This window comes from Coffea arabica, chromosome 11e (genome assembly GCF_036785885.1).
Source record: "Coffea arabica cultivar ET-39 chromosome 11e, Coffea Arabica ET-39 HiFi, whole genome shotgun sequence".
NCBI lineage: Eukaryota > Viridiplantae > Streptophyta > Magnoliopsida > Gentianales > Rubiaceae > Coffea > Coffea arabica.
This window is the reverse complement of record NC_092331.1, coordinates 11,785,860-11,806,631: the sequence shown is the minus strand read 5'-3', so window position 1 is coordinate 11,806,631 and position 20,772 is coordinate 11,785,860. Positions and strand designations below refer to the sequence as shown.

General features: G+C 36.9%; 1 protein-coding gene across 1 annotated transcript; it reads right to left on the bottom strand.

Annotated features, from left to right (window-relative positions):
- Positions 1 to 17,685: 17,685 nt before the first annotated feature.
- LOC113718130 (protein FAR1-RELATED SEQUENCE 5-like) lies at positions 17,686 to 19,086 on the bottom strand. Its single transcript, XM_027243049.1, has one exon. It carries the CDS (start codon positions 19,084 to 19,086, stop codon positions 17,686 to 17,688), a length of 1,401 nt encoding a protein of 466 aa, XP_027098850.1.
- Between the last annotated feature and the right edge of the window lie 1,686 nt (positions 19,087 to 20,772).

Below are 20,772 nucleotides of genomic sequence, written 5' to 3'. Positions count from 1 at the left end.
TACTAGATATGCGTGCCACTAAATTGGATGGGTATCCATTCGTGTATGTGTGTGATAAATCTTGTTAAGAAGACCATCACTGTACTCGATTCAAGGCCCGTGGACATGGGAATTGAAGCAAGGCAAGACATGGCCATGAAAGTTGTAAGTATAAGGTTTACATGAATCCCTATTGTCTAGCTTGTCATCAAATTGTGACGGTCATGGGATATATAACCCTTTCTGACCCACAATCTAACTTAATCTTTGAATATGAACAGTGTGAGAGGATTCAAGAGGCTTTAAGGCTTGGCTATTCAGGAAAGCACTCTAACAACTTGGAAGACTTTCAGTGTGACACCTCTGAGTGGTGCCCCCTTCAGTCAAACACGTAATTCGACTCCTTCGTATCCTATTAAATGTCATAGTTTGTATAGTGGGTGCAAATTTTTTCGGACACTTGACCTCATTTTCCTTGGACCATGACAGCTTTGACTGTGGGGTGTACATTCTAAAGCTCATGGAAGTGTGTGACTGCTTAACTCAAGATCGAACACTTGAGGTACTTCCTATCTTATGTTTCAGTCGGATTAATCTAGTTACCAAGACTTATTCGTTATGTCCTGTAGCATCTCTAACTTATTTTATCATGTTCAGCTTGACTCCGAGGTGGAGCGAGTGTCCATCGCAATTTGATTCTTCTTATATGAGAGAAACCTGGTTAAGGAAAGAGGATTGAAGATGCTACGAACAATGGGCATTGATGTGTAGATTGTACCTACCTATATTTGTTCATGACTGTTGTAAGAGGAGCGTTGATATACACATGTTCTAGGGGGTGGCATTTTTATCGTGCCCCTTGCTGTTGTTCTATAATTTGGGGAGTTTTTTATTATATTTTTGAACTCCAAATTTTAGGAGATACGGCATGGCACGTGCGTGCTTGTAAACAGGGTGAGCTGAAAATTGAAAATTTTTCGAGCAGGCCCAACTTTTGTTTTGAACCGATAGTTGGTTAGATAAGTATTTGAAGTATAGTGTTTTGGACTGCCGTTTAGGATGTCATCAGTTTAGCAGTTGGACTTGTGTATTGTTGGGCCTGAAATTATGTCTCTTTGTAATGATATCCTAGACTTTAATATAGATATTTTGTTAGTGGTAAAAATTGCATAAAGGCAAATTAAGTTGAATGCCCAAAAAGCTACGCCATTGGTCTATTTAAATCTTGTCCAGCTCCTATGGCTGAGACACATCAACATCTACCCAACAAGGCGTCAATCACATTATGAAGTCCAGAAGTTCTGACTCCTCTGCAAGCCAATTTTTTTCGCAACGTGTATGCAGTTGTGGTAGTTAATGCATTGTCAAAGTAGTAAAAAAATTTGCCAAAAATCTTGGTAGATTATGCTACTCATGCCCAAAAGAAATGGTTAGTTGATTTATCTCTTGTTACTTTGTCTTGTTCTTCTTGGATCTCAATGTTTCTGTGGTAATTTTTGTGTAGGATAAATGTCTAGAGTTTCAAGGATTTTGTGATAATTACGGTAGATCATTCAGATCTACTAGTATCGGGCAAAACATGCAGCCTGAGCCTAACTTACATACCCAAATGCTAGACTTGCAAGAACAAATTGCCCTTCTTCGACAAAATGTAAAGGACCTCCAAGAAGGCATGATGAGGATGAAAATTTTGTGTTTATGCCTGGGGTTGATTGTTGCAATTATTGTAGTGAAGATATAGTTTCCTACTCATAAGTTTTCCATGTTTATTTGTTTAGGTTTTGGGTTTCAAGTGCAAATGAAAATCGCATGTTGGGAATGAACTTCAGCTACATTGCCACAACTGTTATCCCGTCATTTAGTTATTTAATGTAATTTCGAATTTCAACTTCTCATTTCACCACATGTAGCAACCTCATTATTGAGATAATGGGATAATCTAATTAAATACATGAATTAAAATACTTGCATGAATTAAATATCGTGTATTAAAATACATGAATTAAAATATCTCATCACTTACATGCATGAAAGTTACGACAAACAAGGGCAGAACATGTCATATAGTCACATTCCTGACAACAAAATATCCTAACCCATCCAATAACAAGCAAAAGCAAACAACCCTTCTTAGCCTGTGTGTTCGTAATACTTCAATTACATTACGGTTGACACAAAACAACCCTTATCAGTGGATTTGTTTGCAATACTTGACACATTACGTTTGACACTCAAGCAAAGGGTATTTCAATAATACCGCTCTTACAATCTATCCTTGTCATTGTTGCTGCCCTTTCGGGGAAAATGCGAACTTGGTCGAGTGCCTTGGCCACAAACTCCTTGTAGTTATGCCTGAAAATCTCTGCTACAATAGCGTCATTCACGGTTTCCCTCCCTCTGAAGATGACATCAACACGTTTCGGCATTCAGAAGAACTATACGGTCTCCAAGCCCGAATTGTCATCTCCCAACTGCAACTGCATTCCACTAATGCATGACCACTACCAGCATTCTGGCAAGTCCGGGCATTGTGCCCGTCACGAAGCGTACCATTAAGTCAATACGCATTATCTGTGAATCTGCTACATGATTAAATAAAAATTGATAAATGATTCAATTATAGACTTACCCACACTTACGTTGTATACGCTTATTTCGCTCAGTGTTAATATGATCTCCCTTTGCCCTAGTTCTAACTGGATTTCTTACTCCTACTAGCTGCCTTTCAACTCTACTCTGTTGCCTAGGATCACCATGCTTTGATTGTCCAATGCCCCGCTGTGTATATAGTTTTCGCCATTTGGCAGTTTCATTATATATGACTGTCCTAACATTGGTAAAATCATCTGTCATATGCGACGAATAGAAGCACAATTCCTTGTAATCAGACATTAGAGTACCATATCGAGTCATCTGTAGCAACTCATCATATATCCCATCTGCTCTATCATTAGCAATGTTATCCCTATCTTCTTTAGCATATCTACTCCATCTTTTCAATACACAGCTTTGTGGAATTCTTTGCATATTTTCCATGAGCATCACTCTGAACATATAGGCACAAGGCAATCCTTTCCATTCCATTTTCTTGCACGAGCATTTCATTTCATGCGTGCCCCTATCAATCTCGACCATTCATGTTCTAGAGTCTCTATACTTAGTTAGGAAAAAGACACAGCCTATCCTAGTCTCTTCTCTATTAAAGCAATCATACAAACCTTGTTGGGATAGATGCTTCTTCACAAGCAGAAACACTTTTCGAGTATATATTTCGGTTGTATGTCTCTAAAGTGCATGTAGTTCAGTGGACAATTGTAGAAATGTGTCCTCCGTGACATGAAGTGCGTCTACCTCCTCTCTCAAATAATCCAGAGCAAATGCATGTATTTTCACAAATTCATAAACATTCATCATTGGCTTCACATACCTCTTAAGGAATGCGTTCATGTTCTCACACCTCTGTGTGCTTCTCATTCTGGCAAAGAATGAATCCCTAAGCAATGGCTCTGCCCACAAATATCTTCTCCTATGTCTTTTTCACCTAATCATTCTCATCCAAGCCACAACTACTTACAACTGCATGCCACACTTCCTCAAACTCTTCAATTGTACTTCCCTTCTTCATAAATTTATCAAACATTTGCATGAAAGGATAACATTTTTTGCTATTAACTTCTGCATTTTAGCAAGATGCCACGAGCATAGTCGATGCTTTGCCTCTGGCAACACATTTTCAATTGCTCGTCTCATTGATTTATCCCCATCAATTAACACAGACATAGGTCTTTTCCCATCCATGGCCTGGACTAGTGCATTGATTACCCATTTATATGCCTCTATGCTTTCATAAGATACAAGTGCTGACCCGAACACAATAGTTTCAAAATGATTGTTGACCCCGGTCAGTACAACAAGGGGTTTGTGATATTCGTTTGTATTATATATGAAATCAAAGACCAAGACATCTCTAAAGTACTTGTAATCTACTTGGGATTGTGCATTTGGCCAGAATAAATTATTCAGCCTCTCCTCGGAGTCAACATCATATTCAAAATAGAATGTTGGGTCGGTATCCTTTCTTCCTGTGAAATATGCAATGGCTGATTCGGCGTCGTCTTCATCTATCCCTTTCCTCCCCTCCAAGTCAATGCGGTTGTATAAGTCTTTCAGTGAAAATCCAACATTTCGGTACCCTCCACATTATATTGCCAGGAACTTCATTGTTTGGCTTATTTTGACTCCTGTCATTCTCATTGCACTTGCTTACGCATAATCTGCATCTGTCACCTTTCTATGAGATCTTAAATATGTGACACATGCTTTAGAAGGCATTTTATGGTTGTACTCCTTCACAAAATCTATAACCATGTACTTATCTTTATTCTTGTCATATTTAATTCGAAAACATGCTGGGCACCCAACCCTTGTTTCAGGTCTTGGTTGCTTTTTTTGGTAGTCCCTCTCGTTAGTTTTCTTATCCCTCCTCGCCACCCTTGAGCAAACCATCTTCCTATACTTTGTTGTGTAGCCAGCATTTTTCTTTACATCTGCTTTCGTCACGCTAAATCCAGCAACCTTTCCATAGGCGTTGTAAAAGTCATATGCATCTTCTTCATTCTGGAACATCATGGTCATCACTTCAACCACTTCCATATCATCAATTATGTAACTCTCCCTATGTTCTATTTGCGCATCTTTTACCCCTAACTCTATCTCATGTTCACTTTCATTGAAGTTGCGCATTTCACCTGCCACAATATTATGTCGATTCAGATTACTTTCTGGCCTCTTTCCTTTCTTGTCATTCATTTTCATCCTGCACCGATACAAGCTCACCAGTTTTTTGTGTGTTACTTCAGTTTATTAGTTTCCTACATCTACTTGTTTCGACATTGCCTTCTAGTTTATTACTTCAATGTCCGAAACTTTGCCTTCCTACATTAAAGCTACTGGTCACAACAAGAACTTTGGGTGTTTAACTACGTTACTCACTATTCATTGCATCGATAGTTCACTTTTTGCATGAATCTCCAATCACTTACCTGCCTCATTAATATAAGTCGTGGGATACTACTCACACTAACATATATACAATGTTGCATGCTATGGTTTAGAAGCCATTTTATGGTTGTGCTTCTTCACAAAATCTGTAACCATGTACTTTTCTTTATTCTTGTCATATTTAAGTCGAAGACATGCTAGGCACCCAACCCTTGTTTCAAGTCTTGGTTGCCTTTTCGGTAGTTCCTCTCGTTAGATTTCTTACCCCTCCTCCCCACCCTTAAACAAACCATCTTCCTATACTTTGTTGTGTAGCCAGCATTTTTTTTTGCATCTGCTTTCCTCACGCTAAATCCAGCAACCTTCCCATAGGCGTTGTAAAAGTCATATGCATCTTCTTCATTATTGAACGTCATGGTCATCACTTCTGCCACTTCCATATCATCAATTATGTAACTTTCCCCGTGTTTTATTTGTGCATCTTTTGCCCCTAACTCTATCTCATATTCACTTTCATTAGAGTTGCACATTTCACCTGCCACAATATTATGTCGATTCAGATTACCTTCTGGCCTCTTTCCTTTTTCGTCATTCATTTTCATCCTGCACCGATACCAACTCACCAGTTTTTTTTTGTGTTACTTCAACTTATTAGTTTCCTACATCTACTTGTTTCGCCACTACCTTTTAGTTTATTACTTCAATGTCTGAAACTTTACTTTCCTACATTAAAGCTATTGGCCACAACAAGAACTTTGGGTGTTTAACTACGTTACTTACTATTCATTGCATCGATAGTTCATTTTTTACATGAATCTCCAATCACTTACCTGCCTCATTAATATAAGTCGTGAGATACTAATCACACTAACATGTATACAATGTTGCATGCTTACCATGAAACTTGTTCATCATTTTTTTATCTACCGTTTGGTCCCTATTTTTCTAGTATTTTTCCTTATTCATTCTCACTTTAAAAGTTATATTTTTTCCATTCTTTTTATCTAACTATCACTATCCATAACCATCTTCATATCAACCAAAAAAAAATTTACTGTTCCGCAATAATGCAGTACGGTACCATTAACAAGGTTGTTATCAATAAAAAAACTCACACGCTTACCTCCTACTCTTTCTTTCCTTGTTGTTTGCAATGCCTTCCAATCTTTCTCCAGGTCTTCTGCTCTCTTCTTTCTACTTGTCTACTATTTTTTCTTCCCTTCCAGCACCATTTGCCTCTGCATATGGTGCACTTTTTTTTTGGGATTTTTCTTTTTTAAAACTGTAACATCTACCTTTATCGTCTACTAATGTCCCATGCTAGCCTCTTCTTTGTTTGCTTATTCGTTCCTCGGTTGTTGGAAATTTACTTCATTTTTTAATGAGTCCTGTATTGCGTTAACCTACCTCTGTCTGTGTTTTTTAGCACCTTCTCCTGCTTATTTTCCACAACTCAATGTCCCTTCGCATTCATTCCTCGAACTGATGGTGTAGTTCCACCGTCGATGTATGAGCTCCTGTCCCCTTCGAACATTTCAGTCAAGGTACAACTTTCACTTCTTACTTCACATTTTTTTGGCCCATGTTCCCCAATAACCTGTACTGTTTGAGTTGCCTAACCGGCTCATGTGAGTCCATTAACCTACCTTGATTTCTGTGCTTTCTTAGCTGGGATAGTTATATAGTATGTTGAGAGTGGTATTTACCACAAAAATGTTATTCGACTGACAAAATCGACTGTAAAAATAGGCACTTGTCACATCACTTTCGTACAATCTCAAAAGAAAACAAAGAAAGAAAAAATGGGATAGAAAAAATGGGCAATCGGCACTAATACACCTACAAGAGCAAAGGGCTTTTGTATCAGTATTAATAGAACTTGCAAACTGCCAAAGTATTATCTTTCTGTCTGTAAAGGAGATAAACTTCAACAGATTTGCAACGGAAGAGACGAGACAATGGGATAGGTGGCATAAAAATAGGCAAATCTATGAAATTAGGAGTATGAGGAGGAAAGTACAGTAAAAAAGCAAAAGGCAGTTAAGAGAAGAGGAAAGGTGTAGATGTACAGACGGTGTCGGAACTAGAATCAAAATAAAAAATGAGCACAATGAGCAGCGTATCATCCATTATGGAGAATGAGTGGAAGTGTTCAAGCACTAGAAACATCAGGTGCGTATGAAATTTTGATCATTGAAAAATCCTAAAATCTGTTAGCTAATGACTTGATTGTTGTAGAAAGTAGGTATGATTACCTTGAAATTATTATTGATGTATAAGCAATAGATGATAGCAGTAGCAAATTTCGTAATAGTTGGCTGGGATAAGCATATACGTATATGAATTTGGGCAAATTCTTGAAAAAAATAAGAAAATGTGAAAAATGAAATTGAGGGGAAGCCCGGGAGAGGAGGGGAAGAGACACACGGAGCGGCATTGTGTATTTGTTTCAAGACATATATTGTTTTGTGATTGTCACTTAAGAGGAAATTACATAACAAAATAGTTTAGAGGTCCAATTTAAAACAAATGTTGATTCTGGTAGCTCAATTACATGGTAAGGAATGAAGCTGGAAAGATAAGTCGTGTATAGTTTGTAGTTCAAAATTTCCAACTTTCTGATGAAGTCCCGAGAAGAAAATTATTATAAGTTACAAGCAATAGTTTTGTATATTTCATTTATATATATATATATATATAATCACCATAAACAAGGTAAGAGCAGTTTTAGTATAATGGGTGTACCTTTTCGGTAGTAGTAGTATCATGGCAATAATGATGAATTCAATGTGAAAACATAGGGGGGCACTGATGAGATGAAATACATACAAGAAAGGAATGAATTTTATGGAGTCAACCATAACAGCATCATGCCATTAGCTGATCTGACAGACCACATTGACATTGATAAAGAAGCCAAATGAATGAATGAACCGGTAATTAGTTAAAAAAATATGTGATGTAGTGCTAAAATAAATTTGTTGGTAGTGTATGGAAATGTAAGTTTTTTGTTTTTACTCTTGTTATAGATGAGGTACAGGAGCATTTGCTCGACACACATGGTACGCGAGGTGATGGATTCATTTAACATGAATCAGATTATTGCTGTGGAATCCATGGGATTAGGGTCACTACTAGAACTTAAAGAGTTTGATATAAATGAGGAGCTAATGTCATGGCTGGTGGAAAATTTTGATCCAAAAGATAGTTCACTAAATGTTCATGGAGTTAAATTAACAGTCTATCTGAAAGATGTGGAGTTTGTCTTAGGGCTAAGAAATGAAGGAATTGATTTGATTGATAACAAGCTAGTGATGGATATGAGCATGGAAAAGGAGCTGAACATAGAGATTGTTGGGGGACATGTAGGACTAGCAAATATTTGTAGGAGTCTGCTGAATCTGGAAAGTTTAGGGTGAAATTTATGTTGTATATGATAGGTAAGTTTTTGAATCCTACAACTTATGGGTGCATAGGTCACTAATTCATGTTCTAGGAAATGTGGAGGATTTGAGGAAGATAAATTGGGCGAAGTACGTTATTGATGGACTAATTAAGGGAGTTGAATTAAAGGTGGCTATGCACGGATCAGATGTGGGAAGTTGTGTGGTATTCTTAATGGTAAGATGAACTCTTAGTTAGTGTAAAGTTGATAAAAGTGGAAAATCACATGTACAATTTGACATTTAATATGTTTTAAATTGCAGATGCATTATTTGGAGCATATACACCTAAAAAGAGGGAATTTTGTTCCGATATGCTTTAGGTCCACTCCGAGAATTGGTGAATGGGAGTAGACTGAGTTTATAATAAGAATATCTCGTCTTCGATCAGCCAGCGTCTTTAGTGGAGCAGAGGTAATTTCATTTAAGGATAAAGTAAAACAATCTAACATTCCCTAATTTATGAGTATGTTTATGGAATTGCTGTAGGTGGAGGTAATAGTAGAAGATCGAGAATGTGATGAAAATGTGAGGGTATCAGAATAGTATTTTAAAGAGCAAACACAGCTACGTGGAATCTTGCGCGAGCTTAAGGGCGATACTATGCAACTTAGGAAAAGACAATAGTCGCTTGAATTCGTAGTATGCAGGTTGGAAAAAATATTGTGTGAAATTTAGCCAGAAGTACTTGCTGCAATTGTTCGAAGAAGTGAAGAATTGAAAGGGCGGCAGTTGCATAAAATAGGGTATCCAAACAAAATATTGACCGATGATGAAGTTGCATCAACTCCCAACAGCTTCAACCCAAGCACTCCATGTAAGCATAAACAGCCCCCTAGCAATTCTAATCAATGGGTCATTGATAGTGAAGATGCAATCACTTCACCACTTAAAGGAAAGAGGCATAAACCCCTAGTTGCGCAGATACCCTAAAGTGAGCCACTAAAACAAAGACTGTGTGCATTGGGTGGGGAAATTGGGTCAAATTTTGGAAAAAAAATTGAAAAAGCCACCGTAGAATGCTCAACCAACAAAGGAGAAAACATGCAATGTAACGATGAGGATGGAAAATAAATTACCAAATATGACGACAGTAGGCTACGTCCATATCAAATGGGAGCCATGATTGGAATACAAAGCCAGCCCAAAAGTGGCACACCGAATCAGGTATCTAATTTGGTTTAATAGATTTTTCACAATGTGTATAGGTTTATAGATCCATAATTTAACTTTAAACATTGCATTCAATTTAAAGCTAGAACGGGAAGGGCTCCCAGTCCAACAACCGCGAAGGGCAACCGTAGCATGGAGGTATAACTATATACATACCTTGAGTGTATGCCCAAATCTTTTTTTTTGTTCTGTTACACTGTTAATTTCACATGTTTATTTATACATTAGTTTTGTGAATGTCTAGGCAAATAATGCAGTCACTGTGGAATTGGGTAATAACATGAGGTGGAAAGTTTATGAATATATTATGAACACCAAGCTACCTAGCACGTTAGTTTGTTACTGAGCCTCTAGTGTTTTTATGTATTTGAAAGTCCATATGTGTTATATAAATTACATGCTATTTTGTATACTGATGTTCTTGTTGGAAATGTCAAGCACTATTATTGTTCACATAATGTCTCATATGGCATCAAGGGATGCCAGCAATCGCTTCAACCAAGGCAATGGATAAGTTCAGAGGTATGAAAACAGAGACTTTATTTTTTATAGAGAAGAATGCTCAGATTAAATATGATAAATTGCCTTGTATGGCAGAAACAATTGTGTAGGTCATTTCATGCCATGCTTCGATGTTGACAATCGAGGCAAGAAAATCCTCGATGAATGGTGTATACAAGATTTGGTATTTGTCGGTTGATTTTTTGGTATATACTTTAAAGTAGTTTGATAGTTTGTTTACCAATTTCTCTAAATCCTTTTATAAGGATTGTGAATGACCGAACATAATGAAGTGTGCTAATAATTGGTAGTTGTTGATCATGTGACAGGTTGAGTCACTTAAACCTAAAACAACTTGCATGGAGTTTGTACTCTGCCTTTCCGACAAACGATGGCTATGGCGGCCCCATCCATGAGTGTGAGAAGGTTTATTTTCCCGTAATGCAGCCCTTAAATTTGTATTTTGTTAACCGCTATTATTTGGTTCAAAAATTTTTTTCTTTGTTGTTGAAGATTTGCATCCTGCTCAATTGGACTGCCAATCATTGGTTTTTGTGTTTGATTGATTTTTCAACAAAATGGGTTAATTTGTTTGACTCGCTACATAAGTATACTGAGAATGAATCCAGACTTACAATGGCGATGCGTGTTGTAAGTTTTGAACTAGAACGAATGCTCTAATACTGAGATATATATCATTTCTAATTTTTTTCCTGGCTTTAAATTAGTGATCCTTCCAACTTATATACTATGCATTATGGTGCTATTCGAATTTAGTGCAAAAAGCTACAAGAAGCCTTACTTGTTGGATGTGTCGGTGCTTTTTCAATAAATTTGGGGGACGTTCATTTTGACATCCCAAAATGGTGTCCTTCCCAGCAAAACAAGTGAGTTTGAATTGGTAGTATGAATCTATATTTTTTGCTATATTCTGGCTGTGATTTTGTAATTATGCATTATATTTGCAGTTGTGATTGTGGACTGTATTTGCTAAAATTCATAAAATATTGTGACTACATGTGTGAAGATTTATTATTTGAGATAATTATTGATGAAAATATACATACTATACTGTTCTATTATTATAGAATTTAAATTTGGGTATGATGAATGTAGCATTACGTTACTTCAGTTTTCAACTCGATTCTAAAGTAGACCGAATAAAGATAACGGTTAGGCTCTTTTTGTATGACGGGAACGTGATGAGGGATCGAGGGATGAGGATAATGCAATTGATAGGCATTGATGTATAATTGAGTGGTACTCCCATTGCACCTGTTTTTTGTTTGATCTTGGTCCATGTGAATTAATAGTTAGTCGGGTTATTCAGTATCCCTTTTGAGATGAAGGTGTTGTTTAAAAGGGTAATCGATATTGTTTGTAACAATGATAGGCCAAGAACAAACACCTCTAAAAGTCAGAGGTAGACATTGGGCTTTTTTGGAAAAGGCCCATGCACAAATACCTCTTAACAATGTGCATAGGGCTTGGGTTTTGTTACTTGTGGGTTTTGTAAGCGAACAAATGGTTAAATCAATATTACTAGCGTATTTGCCTCTCTGTCGTCATAACCCATGTATGGGTCATTCTGCCCTTTGAATTGGCGCGTATTATATTTTCAGTTTTCATTCAATTGAAAACAGAAAATCCTTCATGTGCCTATTTATTACACATGCCGCAGGTAAACTTCCATACAATTTCTCTAACATAATTCAAAGTTTTTTTTGTACATGACTACTTCACGAATCTTGGATTCAGTTGGCAGCCATCAATGGCCAAGCAAAATTTGCAGATGTGGTAGGATTTGCATTGTTAAAGTTGTGCAAAAATCAAATGCTAATCTTGGGAGATTTTACTATGCCTACCCCAAGGAGATGGTTAGTGACGAAAATTTTGATTTTTTTTAAGTCACTGTGGTAATATGAACACTATCTAATTTTCTTTGACAGGACAAATGCCCACATTTCGGTGGCTTTTGTGATGAGTATGCGAAGTCATGTAACCGTAACGATGGTGGGTTCAATACCAATGTTCCGAATGCCTATGAAGATGAAATCAAAATGCTCAAAGGACAAATAGAAGTGCTCTGAATTGAAGTGAAACAAATATTGGACACTATGTCTAAGTCGAAGTTGATTGCATGCTGCGTAGGATGCATTGTGGCTATTATCCTTTTTAAGATGTGATCACCATTAAAATTTTATTTAAGTCATTAGGCCATACCGCTTAGCAGAGTTCCAGTTGATGTATTTAATATTTTTAAAAGCAACTGTTATCCTTTTTGTTTAGCATTCAGTTTTTAGTTTTAAGGTATTAGTTCGTTTCCCTAGCAAAGGGCCTTAAAAAAATATCATTACCAGCTCTTCAACAAAATGCAAAATGTGCCATACACACATACAATATATGCTATCCGTATTCGAAGATAGACCAAAATAAAAGGGGAAATGAACATATTAAAGGCCAGTTTGGAACATTTACTACTACATAGAGTTCAAAGCCAACAAAGAGATATAGCCACCATTTCCCCACAATGGGATGCAGACAAAAATAAAAGAGGGAATGAAAATACACTTTAGACCAACCTGGAACATTTACTACTACGTAGAATTCAAAACCAACACAGTTATAGCCACCATGAATTCAAAACCAACAAACAGTTATAGCCACCATTCCCCCGTAACAAGAGGCAATGGTAGAAGCCACATCACCTACTAATCGACCCTAGTCATGGAGGGAGTCTTGTTGGGAAAAGGCGCCATTGCACAATAGCTTTCTCTAGAAATTCCTTGTAACAATGCCTAGCTACTTGAACAACAATTGCTGTGTTAAAGCTCTCTCTAGTTTCAAAACTAACATCCACTCGCTCTGGCTTCCATAAAAACCATATGTCCTCCAATCTCTCATCATCGTCCCCAAGCTGAAGTTGTGAAACCGCACTAGCACGGTATCCCTTCTGGTCAAAGTACTCTACCACGGACCATCCATTAAAGTCGGCTCCAAATAAAACCCACGTGTCAGCAAAATTATGAGCTATTATAATGTCCATGTTTATGCGATGTTGCTTCTGGCTGAAAGGATAGCAGGAGTATGTCACAATAGCAGAAGAACGGCAAGCAGGCAAATTCGGAATGTCTCTGTTTCCCCAACGAGTATGCCCTCTAAAGATTTCTTTATTAGCAATTTCTGTTCTCTCCGTTTTAGCCACTATTGTATGAACCGGTAGGTCACGAGCATAGTGTGTGTTTTTTATGAAGATGGTTGCCCTCTCAGTGAGCCATGGTACTAGTACGAAATTGAGTGGATGGCAAGAGTTTTGTTGGATCATACTCTGGTTAGGGTAAAGAGGGACAACATGAGACTTAGGAAACACTTTGAATTGATGCATCACGTGGGGTCTTACAATGAAATTTTAACCATATGCACTTGGTAGGTACAACCAAACAAGAAAGATGACTACGATCAGTAACTGGGGAAGCATGGACTGTACCTACCAAACAAGAAAGATGACTACGATCAGTAACTGGGGAAGCATGTGCACAGTCCCACCATTTTATAACTCAAGATGGTGTCGACATCAAATCAATGCACATGGTTAATGTGCAGCCAACATCCCATCTGTTTAGGATGGGTTTGATAGAGTAGGAAAAAGCTGACCTCGATTTGATGTTGAAATTGGCAGCAATTTAAATGCATAACCTTACCCACTGGGTAAGGTTAATTGAAGCATGGATAATTACTCATATGTGTTCGACCCAATGGATAATAACCCATTTGGTACTAAAGCATGAACTAGTTATTGCACTTCGACAGAGGAAAGCAAAATTTGATGGCAAAGGCCTCGGTGGTGGTGTTTTATCATTTATTGCATGTTTACATTCTGTATAGGCCATGGGTATTGATTTAGGGATATTATAGTGGCCATTTGGTATATGTTAAGTGATCAAGTCGGGCAACTTGCGTTTTATTTGGTTTTCTTAAGTGGTGTAAGCACTTGATTTGATAATAACCCATTCTAGTATGGCTTTGTTATTTAAATTTGAATTGGGATACTCCGAATTGTATATTGCAGGTTACCTAATATTTGGTTGGTTAAGGGATAGATAGGATATATCAAAAAAAAAGAAGCTATAATTGTGTTTGGTTGGGAATTTGGGTATGATAGGATTGCTATTATAATGATCAAAGAACCCCTTATTTTGCAATTTCTTCCTAATAAGGTTAATTTACCATTTTTAATATTTATAACCTGCATTCCTAATAAGCTTAACATACCACTTTTAATATTTATGACCTTCGTTAACATTATAAATTAAATCAAGGATTTTAATATATACAAACTAGTAATTGTCACTCAACGATTTTAATACATCCTCTTATTGACAGCGTCATTCATAGGGGTCAGCAAATTGTGCAAATGCGGTGATTCTTCAATATATGAATTCAGTAAATTCTGTTATTGGACTCAATTGAAATATAAATTCTGTTATAAATTCAGAGATGACAAATGCCACATCTCTCATGGGCTTATTTTATCTCATGAATAGGGAACTAATTCGGTTCAATGTTTATGTGTCTATCTAGTGTATAAAATGCAACCAAATATGGTTTGCTTGGGAATTACAAGTCCAATTTTATGTCATTCTATGAACCATACAAATGTAATTTGACAGTTTTTAACCCTACTGTATGTAATGTAATTACGTTTTTGTTACAACTTTAATTTACATGTTGAATTTTGTTCAATATTTCTAAAGTACGTAACCAAAAAACAAAAAGGCTTCAAACACAAATAAACATGGGCCAACTTTACTAGCATGTCTCTGGACATATGTGACCCACAATCTTCTCAGGGGTAGTGACCCACAACCAAACCCATTGCACTTACAAATAATTAAAACCGGGATATAAAAAAACAAAAAGGCTTCAAACAGAGTTAGATATGGGCTCATTTAACCAATACGTATCTAGACATCTCCCACCCATAAACTTTTGGAGATTTTGGAATATAAGCTACTTGGATTTCCTTTACAACCAATTAAACTGTGAGAAAAGGCATTGGAGTGCTGCTGCAATCCATTTTGGTCAATTTCATACCCCTGCTTCATGAGTACAGCAACATAGTAAATTAATCCAGTTAAATTATGATGCATGCAAATCCAAGTCTACTGACGAAGCTTAATTAAATGAAGATTGGTCATATAAGTTCTTCACCTAATGGGTTCCACCTTGTTCTATGTTACAGTAATATGCAGATTCTTGATTGTGGAGAAAATGGCCTGATTGACTCAATTGCATATGCTGCATATAATTAGAAATTATAAGCAAATCTTTTTCTATAGAAAATTAATTACAGGTCTAGCATTCGATCTCTAAATATATTTTTTATTTTATTAGCTATTCTATCAAATTGCTTCTACAGCCAATAAGCCATTAAGCCAAAATTTGACAGGTGTCGAGTCTGTGCAATAATAAATACCTACACGAGAAAAATACAAATTTTGTATATAGTGGTGAGCAGGGTCAAATCCACAGGGATTGGGGATAATTCATTTCTTCTAGAGTTCAGAGCATGGGAGATTTTTGAAAAATATAAAATAACTAATTAACCAACTAATGAAACAACTAATAGAAATAAACAAGAATTAATCAATAACCAATACGACTCTAGCCAAATGTGCAATTTTTCAGATACGATCCATTCAACTAATCATCGATGCAAAGATAATTCAATTACTCATTAATAGATTGGTTATAGTTGTCATACACGCGATAAACAACCAACCTTTCCTTACTTTCTTGATAATCAAGGTACGACCGTTAACTATTTCTCTAACCAAGAAATAACCTTAGGTACGACCGTAGGATTTAATTCCTCAATTGCATTAAAAATTAGAAAAACCCAACCCTAACTAACAAACACGCTACGAGGGTTTATTTAAATTAGATCATACGTTTCCCTAACATGAAACCAATCACGCTAGTCGCCACTGGTATTAATCAATAGAACAATTATGGATTCAATCAATTAATTTGACAGTAGATTATTAGGTTAATTCGAATATCGGACCCTTGACATTCAAATAACAAAACAATCATAAGCAATTAAACCAGGAAACGTACGAATACCAATGAATAAAAGAAATAAGTAAAATAATTCGATCTCATAGATGTTTGGAACTGAGTCCTCAAATTGACCTTCGACTAGAAAAAAAACTTAGTTGCGTATCACCAATTGAAGCACTTCACACCAGTATTTCATCATAAGAACTAACGAAAGAAAAGAAAATATGCTGCCCATCATCGAGAGGAACAAAAACGTTTTTCACTGTCTCTTGTGGCCCAAAAGAAGGAAAAGAATCCAACGCCTAGTCTCCGGCTCACTCTTTCATTCCCCATAGAAGTAGTAATCACGCGGGATCCGGCTTTTGATCTTCTTATTTTCTAGCTTTCTAAAACACATTGAACTTCCTCCCTCACAATCCGTAGTAATTGATTCCAAATAAAATCTCCTACTATAGGAAAACTAACTTCCTAAAAGATAGGTACTCAAGCGCTTAAAAGTCTCCTAAACCAATTCAATTACTAATTAAACACTTGGCAGATAATATCATCTTCCAGTTATGATGACGACTCCTACTTAGATTAGGATACTGCCCTCATAGAATCCCGTGCACTCCGGACTTGATTGATGTCTTCTCACGCGTCCACACTTACTTGGAGGAAAATCTTCTAAAAATTGCTATTTCTGCACTTTCCTTCTCCAATTGGCTAAACATCCCCTAAACATAAAATTCAAACAAAACATGTCCATTAATGCAATATCCAATCCAATAAGAAAGGAAATTATAACAAAGTTAATGTTAAATTAGCGTTCTATCAAAAGCCAATAAGTAATTGAACTTATGCATACCTGCTGCATGTAATATGATTCTCGAGAATTAGAAGTTCCTGCTGGGTACTGATTAGCATGACCACAAGCTCTTGATCCTCCCAATGCATCTGACGAAGCTCCATCCCATATTCCATGAGTATTACTTCCTACGAATGCTCGTCCATCAAACGGTTCATTGCTGGCTGGATATCCTGAGACCAATGCTGTGGGAATTCTGTTCTGCTCATATGACCCATGAGTTGCCTATACAACTTCAAGACCATTGCCATCCTTCTGACACATCCTCTTGTTGTGTCCATCTTGACGACTGCAAAATTTACTTGACATCAGTGCATATAATTTATTATAATTTCAAAGGTCCATGCATTGCTGTTTAATTTATAGTAACCCGCAGCTGCCACACTTGACATGCTTGTTCTTGTCTTTGTTTCGATGATCACCCTTGGCTATGGTTCTCACAGGATCTCGAATTGCAATACGTGGCGCTTGTGTTAGAAGTTGAGATGGATCATCACCTCTCTATAACTCAATTCCACGCTGAACAAAGGCCTCCTTCCATTTTTCAATGTCCTTATGGATCACTACTCTCACTACTTCATACCCATCCCCCATATGTGAGGCATAAAAGCACATGCCTTTGCAATCTGCCATCAGTGTCCCGTATCTAGCTGTCTGTTGCATTTCATCATATAGCATCTATGTTCCAAGGCTTCCCCCAACATCTATGTCTTCTTTAGCATTCATGGTCCACCTTTTCATTATGCAAGCCTGTGGAAATTTTTGCAAATTTTTCACTACCATAACCCGGAACATGTGAGCACATGGTAATCCTTTCCACTCAAACTTCTTGCATGAACACTTCATTTGACGAGTTTCCTTGTCCATCTCCACAACCCAAGTCCTCGAGTCCCGATATTTGGCAAGATAAAATAAACATTCGGATCCTGTATCTTCTCTCTTGAAGCAATCATACAGTCCTTGCCTTCCCAAATGCTTTCTAACATTGACAAAAATATTCCTGGTATAAGCTTCAGCTGCATGTTGTTCCAATGCAAGCAATTCGGTAGAAAGCATTAGAAATGTATCTTCTATCTCATGATGTGCTTTTGACTCCTTCTCCCTCAAAAAGTCTAAGGCCAATGCATGAATTTTAACAAATTGGTACATTCTCATATTAGGTTTGATATACCTCTTCAAGAAGGCATTCATTTGCTCACACCACGATGTACTTCTCATTCCAACAAAAAAACATTCTCTAAGCAATGTCTCGGCCCATAATGATCTCTTTGCATACATCTTCTTAACCCAGTCATTCCCATCTAGTCCACAACTTGCGACAACTGCATGCCATCCTTCCTCGAACTCCTCCATAGGTATTGCTTTCTTCATAAATTTAGCAAACATTGAAGTAAACATGCTACATTTATTTGTTCCAGTCTCCGCATTTCTTTTTAGATGAAAGGTGCATAGGCCGTGTCTTGCATTCGGCAATACATGCTCAATTGCTTGACGCATTGACTTGTCGCCGTCTGTGATGACTGAAATTGGTTTCTTACCTCCATTAGCCTTAACGAGGGTGCCTAAAATCCAATCATATGCTTCCGTGGTCTTTTCTGATAGCAATGCTGATCCAAAAATAATAGTGCCAAAGTCGTTTTTCACCCCGGCAAGAACAACCAATGGTTTGTGATACTTATTTGTGTTATATGTTGAGTCAAAAACAAGCACGTCTCCAAATGCTTTGTAATCCATTTGACCCACTGAATCCATCCAGAAAATGTTCTCTAGCCTTCCTTCTATATCCACCTCATACTCAAAATAAAACGTTGGTTCTATTGTTGTTCGACCTATGAAGTAACCAATAGCTCCTTCTGCATCCTCATTAGTTGTTTCCTTTTTCTCCTCTAACTCAACGCGATTGTACAGGTCCTTTAGAACAAACCCTATATTCCTATACCCTTCACATTGCATTGCAAAAAAATTCATAATTTGGCATGTTTTCATACCAGTCATTCTCATTGTACTTGCTTGGGCATAATTAGCATCTATGACCTTTCGGTGAGATCTTAGGTATTTGATAGATGATTTTGTTGCCATTTTATGGTTGTTCTCCTTCACAAACTCAGTCACCACATATTTATTCAAGCTCTTTTCATACTTAATGCGCAAGCAAGCAGGGTAACGGGCATAGGGTATACATATAACATTAAACTCATTCTAATCAAGTTTTACATTTATAAACTCCTAAATACCCCACACGCAATTTATCGCAATTATACGAATCGTGAGCGAGTATAGGGTATTAATGGTCGACCCCACGAGAAAGATTGAACAATTACCGGTGTTACTAAAGCCTCTCTATTATTTAGACTATCAATGTATTATAAGAAATGAAATCTACTGAACTTATGCAAAATAACAAATGAAAGCTCCTTAGGTTATGATATTCTTAACTATTCATGCAATTGCCATTTTTGGATCATTGAGTACTACTATCTAGGCTAGTTATGGTGTAATTTCCTTAAACGTGTGAAACCTACTTTCGTAGTGAATCAACTATACTCATAACTAATCCATACCTATTCTCATGGTCATGAAATTAGCTACAAGTTCATTTCTTCAATGAAATTACATGAAATTAATCACTAAAACCACATAGGTGCACCTCTACTCTCGTGAGTATACTCCCTATGTTTAGCACTTCTTGAACTAGTGTTAAATCTTAATTTTCATTGCAGAAACAACACCTTAGATAATCACAATTAATGGTACCGGATTAATCATGATTTAAAGAGTCAAAGTGAATAACTTGCTCAAATAATAGCAATCAAATAACCAAATAATAAACACTAACAATCATAAAAAGTTCAACCAAACCCAAGGCATAAACTTCAAGGCATAAACTTTAAAGACACATATTGAACACAAAATTCAGAACTTGCATATTAACTATACTTAAGAATCTGATACAAAAGATAAAGAGTTGGAGAAAAGATAACTCATGTCACTTGAGCTTCAACTCCTCTTTCTTCATCTACATCTTCATCCTGATCTAGCCAATATACAAGAATGGATGAACTATACTTATTCTATGCAAAACTAACCTAACATTCAGAAAATGCAAGAGCTACATTTCTGCACTCCAAGCTTTCTCCTGTATCTCTCTCTATTCTCCCTTCAATCTTGCAAGTTTTGGCTATATAAAGATGAAAGAAGTCAAGAAAATGAGGCCTACACCACCCTTTTACAGCTGCAAAGTAGTTCTCACATGTCTGGCATTGCATGTGATTTGTTGAAGGTGAAAATAAGTTTTCCGTGTAAAGAGCAGCCTTCTCTAACCACAATCCGGCCAAGTTCCGGCCGGATTGCTACAGTGACATTTTGGTGCACTTTTGTTCAATTTCCAGTTCTGCTCTGATTTTGTGTCAACTTCGACTGAACTTTTCTTAATGATAAAAGCTGATTTAGCTCTTGACCAAAACATAAAACTTGTAGCCCTTTGAGTTGTCTTTCCAATGCATCAAGAATCACCTCATTTGGATCTGTGTAGGCTGAAAAATGACCGAAATACCCTTGACTGCTCACTGCCCTGTTTAAGTTTCGACCAATAGAAATTAGCTACTGTAATTCGGCTTTTTGACCTAGAAAACCTTCAAACTGGATTCAAATGTCTTCACCAAAGTTGTAGATCTATCTCTTATCTTCAAATTGGTTTAAGAATTATCTCAATCCGATCATTGTAGTTCAGGTTATAGCCAAAATACAAAAATGTGTCAAAACTGT